Source organism: Apteryx rowi, unplaced genomic scaffold (genome assembly GCF_003343035.1).
Source record: "Apteryx rowi isolate R43461 unplaced genomic scaffold, aptRow1 scaffold_52, whole genome shotgun sequence".
Classification (NCBI taxonomy): Eukaryota; Metazoa; Chordata; class Aves; order Apterygiformes; family Apterygidae; genus Apteryx; species Apteryx rowi.
This window is the reverse complement of record NW_020450783.1, coordinates 2146909-2157631: the sequence shown is the minus strand read 5'-3', so window position 1 is coordinate 2157631 and position 10723 is coordinate 2146909. Positions and strand designations below refer to the sequence as shown.

The 10723-nt window shown below is 36.5% G+C and overlaps 1 protein-coding gene across 1 annotated transcript in view; it reads left to right on the top strand.

Moving 5' to 3' along the window:
* Positions 1–3990: 3990 nt before the first annotated feature.
* Positions 3991–10723, top strand: part of LOC112973069 (rap1 GTPase-GDP dissociation stimulator 1-like) — a 29609-nt gene continuing 22876 nt past the window's right edge. Inside the window, 3 exon segments of the mRNA XM_026080449.1 lie at positions 3991–5697; positions 9227–9349; positions 9514–9639. Coding sequence (XP_025936234.1) covers positions 5496–5697; positions 9227–9349; positions 9514–9639 — 451 coding nt within the window. The 5' untranslated portion in view covers positions 3991–5495.

Here is a 10723-nt window from a genome sequence, read left to right as displayed (position 1 = left end):
AGCCAAATCCCAGGACAGTCACATGCCTTTCTAGAGATGGAATATAACAATTCACCACTAGAGAAATTCAAAAAGCTTTTCTCAAATTGAATTGCACCTTCCTTCCCCTTGTCCCTCCCTTTTCCAGTAGAGTCACTGAAGTCAAAAGAAGCAGCTTTTAATTCCCCTGATTACAGCAAAACTGCTGTAACCATACAGCTGCTCACAGTGAACAGAAGTGTATTTGACCCCACAAGCTTTATTTGCTGTTAACACACGCACACTTACCAGCCCTTCCAGATTTTTTCATCTTCAATTTATTCCTTTTTTATTTCATTACCAAGTAAACATAATATCCCATTCCTAGAACAGGAGACCTGGAGCCTTACAATTCTTCTACTCAGTATGCAGGCACATTTATTATGGTAGGGTTATATAAAAGATTTTGGATCTCCTGTGGATCAGGCATTAACTTTGCTATATTAGAAAAGAGCATTAAAGAAAATACTGTGAGAAAATGAAGACTTACAGCTACAACGATTTTGCAGGTAGACACGAGACTAAGAATGCAGATCAAGTTTTCTTTATTATTAAATTGCTAGAAAGACCTGACAGCTATTTTTCATCATTCTGGTTTGAAATTTTAGTTTCTCCAGGACTCCTCTTGTGCCTTCCAACTACTCTTGACCTGCAGAATTCTTGCAGTTTATCAACACAAACCATCACCCCTTAACTGCTACACAAGATGCGATTCTGATTAACCATAGAGCCTCTTGCATTCCCTGCACTGGTGATAAAATAAATTTTCCAGAAAATCAGAAGAAAGAAGAGGCCAGATGATAATTACTTTGTGGAACTCATTGCCACTGTATGTTCTGGAAGCTAAAATACAATCAAGTTCAAAATAAAGACATTAATGAGTTCGAGTGCAACTCAACAAGATGAACATGCTGAAATTTCAAGCTAAGAAAATCCCTAGAGGAGTTTGCTAAAAGCTGAGAGTATACCAGGGAAAGGATTCTGCCTTCTTTTACTGTTCCTTCATCACCTATTACCAAAAATTGCCAGAGACATTACACTGAGATATATGGACCTCCGTTCTAAACAATTACTTTGTCTTTATGTTCCTGAAAACCACATTAACTTATTTTCCAGCTTTGAATATTATCAGAGTCCCTAGAAGAATCTTCTAAAATATATCAAAGATAAGCAACAGAAGAATAAGTTTAGCATGCAAAGTTACTGAAGGAAAGGGCCAATATTTAAATAGACACATATGGGTAGGCATTCTGCTGGAGTAAGTTGTTTCAAGTCCTTTGAACTCCCACAAGTCTGGTTCCTACACCTCTACTCAGTAGTTCAGGCACAGATTTATGTGGTGATCACTTCTTCCAAATTAATAATCTAGCTTTCAGCTCAAAAAAGAAACTGTTATACTTCAACCTCCAGAGATTTCTAGGTTCAGACCCTGCATATATCAATGAAAAAGTAAAATTAGAACTGTCCAAATGAGCCCCAGAGTCCATTTTCTCTCTTGCAGAGTCAATTACTGAAGCTGAACAATAAGTTTCTGTTGAAAAATGCTGATTCAAGAGAAAGAAAATATGCCATGAGTACATGTTGATTCTGTTAAAATTCTCCTCAGAAACCAGGCAGGCAGGCAGGCACACCAGTCGACCAGCTGGCTAGCCTGGCTGGCTTCTTTCCAGCTTGCCTACCAGCCAGCCAGGCAGCCCCTCACTGCCAACTGGGAAACCAGCAGATCTGCAGAAACCGAAACAAATTGTTCTGTTTTGCCTGAAGTTCCAGGATGTCGACATTCTGTTCCAGCATGGAATGACACAAAATGTCAACAACCCAGAATTTTTCACAAAACAGAAATACCTTTTTCTGGCCAATTTTAGTCACAATCTGTATGTGTGCTGTTATTATTGCCTCTCCACAAAACAACTGTGTTTTACAGTGCCTTCTTTATAATTCCACTTCAGATGCAAGGACTGAAAGACAATGAGTACTGAGCGATCAGTGCTACGTTGATTAAATTAAACAAGTTTAACATACAACATGAGAAAATTCTGAACAATAGTATTGGACAAGATGGTTCAGTATCTTAAGATAGCTACAGTTAAACACTGACTTCTACAAGACTTCCATAAAAACAGCTTGGTCAGCTACTTGGTTGATTTTGCTGCTTATAGTACTAATTTCACAACACAATAGACTGTAACCAGATGGGATATTTTCAAGGACTTTGACTGCCATCACACATATGGTGTTATTCCACTGATCTGTTCTCCAGAGAAATAACAAACCACCTGGATTTCTAATTATCACTACACCAACCTGTTGAGTGACCAGACTGATGTAGGCTCTATTCTCTGCTATTTGTAAAATAATCTCCTCCAATTTAAGAGATTCTGCTGGCTTTTTGTTTTTTAAATACATCTTAACCATATTAGAAAAGTCGTTGAAAATATCATAATAGCCCTGATTAGGGGATAGAGTACTAGAGATTAAATGAATTACTTCATACTAATGCATTTGGGGTCTTGATAAGGATGAAGTCATACAGTTCAGTAGATCATTCATTCTCATAGGCTCCTAGTTTGTTTCAAATTGCTTTACCACCCACCTTTCACCCACCCCCCAACTCCCACTAGATCTAGTTTAAGATCAAAGCTAATTCATCTGCCAGGTTGCTTGGGTGATTTTTATTATTTTAGGGGAAAGTGCATTCTAGGTGTACTTCATTCATACAAAATCCTATACTCAGCAGATTGTGGCAGCAGAACCTGACAGAAATGGAAACCAGTGATTAAAGTTAATTTTTTTAAGCAGGTCAAAGGAAATCATCCTATTGTAGACTTATCTATTCAAAAAATTCATCTCTTTCCACTAATAAAAAAAGGCAATAAATCAAATAATCTACAATTTTAACACTAATTTTCCTATCAGTTTTATGCCTGCATTGCCCTTAGAGCACAGGATTTTGAAAAACCCATGAAAGGAGACAAAAAACATAGCTACTTTCAACTACAAAGCCTCTCCAAGAGAGATCAATGCCTACAGACTGTTTCTTACTCAGAATAAATTATAATATTGAACAGTTTTCCCCACATGGATTTTTCCGTGATGAATCCAGGCATTCTGAAGATGGCAACTTCTTTAAAGCACAAAAACATAAAATTGTTATTGTTCATAAATAACAGCTTCTCATTTTTTTCCAACACCAAAACACAATTTTTCTTCTCAAAGAGCATTATTAATGGCTGTTATTGTCCTACTTGCCCTCCCTTTTTCTTCCTCCTCTCTTTTAAACAGCTCAAGACACTATTACTTCCTCTGAAGAAATCTGTTCCTGCATGTGCTAAACTCACACATTTTAATTTAAAAAAAAAACCTCACATTTACTAATGGACCCATTGAGGAGAAAGAAAAATACTGAATCCATCGAACAAAAAGAAACGATAAATTATTAATCCTAGGCAAGTACTGAGGAATTTCTAGGCCACAACTCATGACTCATCTTTTTCATTAAAATAGTTTGTGGAGCAGAAGTGTTCCACAATACTACAGTTCTGGTAATATTTTACATTATATTCTACTATAAGTTAATTGGTTCAGCCATTGGTTTCCCAGTATATACATATATATATATATTTTATATATATATATATATATATATATATATATATATAAAAATTTCTTAGATTAATTTCGGCCACACTAGGTCCTTTCTTTTTCAGGAAGGAGTTGGAGGAGCCTTCAGCTTAAAAGGGCAGAGGAATAGGTTTAGAACAAATCAATAAAAAAAATGGCAATGAATTGTCAGGACTAGATAGTATTCCCCAGAGTTTAAAAGGAATTCAAAAATGAATCACCAAATAATTAACTGATGTGTAGAATACCATTTAATTAACTACAGGATTAATAGGGCAGAAAGCAGTACAAATGGCATGAATTTATAAAAACATTTACAGAGAATTCTGGAAATTACAGTATAGAAGTCTGATCTCTCCACAGGTAAATTGCAGCAACTGTAGTAAAGCACAAAATCAGTATACAGACAAACATGGTAAAATGGGAGAGAATTTATACGACTTCTGCAGAGGGAAGTAATGCTCAGTTTTCTCTCCCCCTCTCTCCCCCTTCCAATATATGTATTTTTAAGGGGTTGGCAAGAAGGTGAATAAAGGAGATATAGTTAACGCATGGCATTTTGGATTTCCACAAAGTGTTCAATAAGGTACATCTTCAAAACTATCTTGGGATAACAGAGATGGTTATTTGGTGAAGGCTGAAGAGCAGAATAAAATGAATGCTTTCACAACAGAAAGCCATAATTATTAGAGATTACCTTTATTGGAACCTGCATCATTCATTGTACTCAAACCATCTGGAAATGGTGGAATGACAAGAAGCTTACTGATTGTTTGGAGTATTCAAAATTAAAATGACTGTAGAGAGTTGCAGAAAGATATTATGATACTGTATAATTTGGGATACAGAGGCAGATCCAATTCACTGTTTGTAAATGAGAAACAAAAGATATGGGGAAAAGGAGTCCTAATTATGAATCATAACTCCCTCTGCCTAGAGGAGTTCTCAGAGTGATTCTGAAGAGCTGTAGAAAAAGTGTTAGAAAGCTTAAAAAAAGAAAAAGAAACAGAACATTGCAATTGCTGTTTCAATCTCAGTGCACTTATATCTTGAAAACTGCTTAGAATTCATTCCTCACCCCCCAAAAATAAAATGGAACTAGAAAAAATAATTGAGAAGCGTAATCAAACCTTTTGTAGGAGGAAATATTAAATGAATTATCAGAAAGATTACAAAGGAGGGATGTAATAAAAATCCATATAATCATGGCAAGCATGGAAAAGGCAAATAGCAAATGATCATTTTTTCCTCGTACTACAACAGCTCAAAGACCAGTCTTGAGATTTTCAGTGGACATTTTAAAACAAAGGAAAGTAATTTCCTCATACAATAGTTAAATTGTGGAACCCATTGACATAGCATGCAATGGAGGTCAAAAGTATAAATGACTTCAAAAAGTAACTAAATTCATGGAAGAAAAGTCCATCAATAGGTATTAAGTATAATGACGTAAATACTATATATGTTTCCAAAGTCCAGGTCTCAAGTTGCCAGAGACTAAAGTATGTTACCACAGCTGCTTTGTTCTCACATTCTTCCAGTGCTTGCTACCGGCCACCACCAGAGAGTAAACATACAGCTAGTTGAACTGCAAGTACTGTCATTATTATAAAGGGGTATTTAGAATTGACAGACTTTATGTGCTTAATTATTTCTCTCTCCTCTCCCCTCAAACTTCACCACAAATACTGTATGTTAATTTCTTTTTCCAGAAAGAACTTATCTCTGCATGTTTATGGCTGTACAAGAGCTACGTGTTGTCTGACAAGTGGACCAAACCCTTGCCTTCATACTTTTGGATGAAATGAGTTATTTAATGAGTATATTTAGATCTAAACCCTTCAGAAGATGGGATTATGGTCAACCATCGTCACTGGAAAGAAATACCAAAAGTCTTCTGTATTTTTCATACTGGCTCACCACTGTTTTCCATCCCATTCTGTTTAGAAAACCTGAGCCAACACCTGGAGTGCCTGGGACTCTGTGGAGGTGACATGGATGCTGAAGAGCAGATCCTTGAAAGTCTAAATGGGATTCTCCTGGCTCTTGCTAAAGATAGCTAAGTATCACTCTAAGACCACTTTCTAACCATTTACACAACCCAAAAGCATTCCCTGGTGCTTGTCATCTATTCTGATATGTATCAAAACAAGTGATCATTGCTGGAACTATCAAACTCCTCAACCTTTTTTGTGGTTTTATTTTCTCTTTGTATACTCTCAAATCTACCCGTGACCAGATAAAGTTACTGGTCAAAACCACCTGAAGTTGCAAAGAAATTCCCAATCTCATATTCTATTGAGAAACAAACTCTTAGGACTAAAATTGGGATGACCCAATCCAAATACAGGTTTAATAGGAACCGACTACTGCAAAGCACTCAGCTCAGACATACAAGTGGACAACACAAACCTCTGGAATACATTTCAAGGAATATTTAGTAAATTAGGTAAAATTGTTAGTAACAGATCTAGAAGAACAATGCTAAATCACTTAAGTCACACAAATTATAAAAAATAAGTTTATGACTAACTACATAACATTAACCATGAAAATGCACTATTTATTCATGTAACAGGAAGGAGTACAGGCATAACTCGTTTTATTGCTCTTTACAGATATTGATTTTTTTTTTTTAATTGAAGGTTTGTGGCAACCCTGCATCAAGGAAGTCTATCAGCGCCATTTTTCCAACAGGCATGTGCTCACTTCTTGTCTGTGTCACATTTTGTACATTTTTTTTTTAGACATAATGCTATTGCACGCTTAAGAGACTACAGTATAGTGTAAATATAACTTTTATATGCACTGGGAAACAAAAAAATTTGTGTGACTCGCTTTATGGCAGTGGTCTGGAACTGAATCTGCAATATCTCCGAGGTATGCCTGCAACAGACAATGCATTCAATTTAAGTTACTGGGCACATTTAAGTTTATAGATGCTTATTCTACATGATGTACAGTAGTCATAATGTAGATAAACAAAAATGGATTTCTGGAAGTAATTTTCATATGAACAAACATTCAGGCTAAAGTTCCTGAAACATCTTCTGAAACACAGATGACTCACTCAAACATTCAAATAATCCCCAAAATTAGAGCAAAACAAACTTCCTAGTTATTTACAGACTTTATCTGAGCACTCTGTTACTATCAGTCTCATCTCTCTAAGTCTCTACTTACTCCTTTTCTGTACCTCTAGAAAAAAGCCTCCAGAAAGTTAACAAGTGTAAATCAGTAGATAAAATAAGTAGGAGAGCAATTAAATTTCAACCAATTTTTTCTACAGGAGACAAGGGAAATCTTGTCCTTTCACTCTTACTGAGGGATCAGTTCAAAATCAGTTTACTGGGAACAACAACTGTCTACATTGACCTCACCCTGCTTTCCACTTTTTAATGCAGCACCAACTTATTAGTGCTCTTCCACAGATTTGTACAAAAAGATCTGGCCAATCTGCTCAAGTCCCAAAGCCCTTTCAAAATTTCACATACATCTTATTTGCAAAAACAAATTTAGCATTTGAGAGGACAGTAATAAGGCCTGTCAAGGGGTAATTGTTTGTTAATTGAGGATCTGCTTAGCCTTTACTGAGGCAGCAATAGCTTGTTTTACCTGTCAGCATTCACACGCAGTAGCTGTCTCTTCTTCAGGGCACAGGGACTTAACCAGTTGCCATAGTGATCTGGCTATATTGGTTCAGCAGTGTGCTTCACACAGCACACATGCACACTTCATAGCTCTTAAAGAATTATAAAAATACAATGAATAAATAATACAGTAACGGCTCTAACCATTTCAGAGGCAAATATTTCAGACCACAAGATCTGAATTTTCAGACTTTCACAAGTTCTTTTGGTCTTTCCTCATTAGCCATACTACTTAATCTGGATACAAACAGAATGATTTTAAGAGGTCTTCAGTGATATCCAAGGATTGTTCTGTACTAGAAAGGATCCAAGTATGATAAGTGATCTAAATTTACTATTTGTTAGTAAACAGAAGGTTATAAAACCATACTTGTAGTTAGACAAGTGATGGCAATATATTTTAGAAAATTTTTAAATGCATAACAGACATACCTGCAGATGTATTCAGCATTCTAGGCCAGGAAAAGCAAGGCATGTTTTTAAGCAACTGGATACATTAGAAGTGTTCTGAGAAAATCTGCATCCAAATGAGCATTTTAGTACCAAATGAAGCAGTTAAAATGCTATGCAGCTTGACAGCTACAGTTACGCCATCTTTCACATACAAAGCCAGAACTCAACCTCCTTTTTGTAAATTTTAGTCTTAATTCCTAAGATGTAGCTCTGCTATAAAAGCTTATTAACAACTTTTTACCATATCATTAGTCCATGGTGCTATAGTATTTCCATATTATGTGGCTACAAAATCATCTTTTAGAAAATGCATACCCAAGCACCCCATATTTTTTAAGCATGGAGAAAAATCAATAAACAATACTCATTATTCAAGACTAACCAGGGGATAGCCAGCTGAAAGCAAATTAATTGAATCATCTACATATCAGTGCTCGGACTACCATATTAGTATGTCTGGGTTGCATACTAGACACAGTCACATTATGTGTGTAGTTGTAGTCAAAGCAAAACAATGAGATGTATGGAAATGGCTGGTAGTGTAGTTTCATATTGTGAATTATTGTTTGCTGTAGTTTTCATACAATAATGCCTATTTGCCCCCATTTAAGTAGAAAAAAAAAGATCAGTCTGATCTCAGAGATGAAGAACTCTGCTTTGGAAGCAGGTCAGACAGGGGTCTCTGGTTGGTTGGTTATCCCCTTTGCTACCTGCAATATCAGAGATATTCCAATTCTTATACCAAGGAAGTCAACCAATAACTTCACAATAGAAAGTGTGCTTAAGCAGCTTAGAGTAAATAGTCACACACAGACACCAACAGGAGGAAAACAACCTTCACAGTTTTATTTTCACTGTTTAGAGTCTGGGCTTCCTTTAGTCAGTGTCTAAGCATCAAAAGGCCTGCATCAGCCAGAGAGCAATTAACAATTGGTTCCTATAGTTCCAGTGAGAAAGTCTTTAGGGTCCCTGCACATTTCTCCTGAGAAGACATAAACCTGCATTTATTCAAATCTCCTGGCAGATGGTAATTTACTACTTAAGGCCAATTAGTCATGTTTTTGATGGAAAAAAGCTAAGGGAATAGACTGTTCTAATTACTAGTCTAATAAAAGATATTGTGCCTACTTATAAACTAATTGCTAGGCCATACATCAGGAATAGAATGTTAATCCCTCACTTGCCATGCCTTATGCAAGCTTCCTTTTATAGTCAGAGAAGACAAAAATGTTTTCCTCTTTGCTTTGCCACCTGTGCTTCAATTCAGCATGAATTAGTCAGAATAATCAGCTGGATAGACACTTGCTGCAATATAAACAGAAGAGTGTTCCCATATATTTAGACTGAGACAGCCTTTAAGTACCTTGTTAAATCAGGACCTTGGATCCCAAAGATACACACACAGAACTCTATGAAACAAAGCAACATGCAAATAAACAGTTGCAAACCTATTACTGACATTGTTAATACTCTTATCATTACAGAGCAGAGATCCTTTAGCCTACTCAAAGAGAGTGGGATTTTCCTAACTTTGCCAAAAATCCTGAAAGGCAATCCACGATGTGAAGTGAAAGCAGCCCAGGTGCTTTCAGAGATAGCCAAGAATGGTACGTTGTACTAAAGCATTACTACAAGGCATATTACAGCACATTTCCTCTATGTTTCCACTCTTGAGTTTTGCTTCATGGCTACCAGTTATTGGTTTTGCAATTGCAATTGTTTGATTTCAATATGGCCAAAACTCAACAGTTCCTCTCCTTTATCTGTGCAGAGGAAATGAAGAAACCATGTATTGAAGCAGATTTGATTCTAACTTTGATACCTCTGCTGGAAAGCACAGACCAAGAAATGTTGCTTCATGCTGGGAGGGCTATTGGCCATATCTGTTATGGCAATCGTAAGTATCTAGTAGAGAGAATTCTACTTTTCCTGGCTGTAAGGCACTATTTTATAAGGCATTATTATGAAAGTCTTCATGGACCGCAATTTTAGATGAGACCTGAACACACGATGCCCTTCAATCTCCAATTAGTTATACAAGTCACATAGCTCACAGCTGCCAGGCTGAATGTATCCCAAACACCACCTAAACTATGAGCTTTCCCACTACATTTTTGACTTCAAGGTGACACATCTTTCTCAGAATGGAGACAAAATTCTCCTGCTCTCCAATCACAGGAGTAGCAGAGCTTCACAGATCTCAAACAATCAACTTTGCTAGAACTGCCTTAGGCTCAAATCCTGGAGAGCTTTTCTTCTTCCAAAGTAATAACAGTATCTATAAAAGCAAAACATTTTTAGAACTGCATGTCAGGGGAAAAAAAACAAAAAAACCCACTACACACAATGGAGATACTGTCTTAGTTCTTCTCTAAGGACCATTGCTTGCAAATAGGAAATCTCTCTTCTCCAAACTTTACCATAAGGGCAGTAAACGAGCTTGCCAGCCAGTCTCACAAGTGATACCCCTCTTTTACTTACTCCAAAAGATGGTTGTTTTTTGTTTTTTTTAAGACTTCTAATTCCCAGACTAACCAAAAAGATTTATTGTATATTGGAGGTAATATGGAACTTTTCACCCAGTATCTTTTATTCTCCTCTCTCCACCTTCACTCCACCTTCTCTTCTCTTTCCAGCATGCACCTGTGTAGTTTTATCCAGAAAACTGTAGGTTTGTCTCTCTGCACTGTTCCTGTGAAATTCAAGGATAATAGGTACCTGGTATAGATTCTACTAACCCTCTGCAAATTAAATAGATGTATTTGCTGAGAGAAGTCACAAAACAATTAAAAAACTTCCCTAGTATGACCACTCACAAGGCTTATTCCATTACTATACATCAATATTCCTACAGCATATGGCCATATTGCAAGTCTGCTTCATTTCTGTCAGAACACAGGCCAGCATAGATTTGACAAGATGACTGTGACTAAGATCCAATAAAGACATCAGCAGCAGCAATGAAGACACCATGGAAAAAT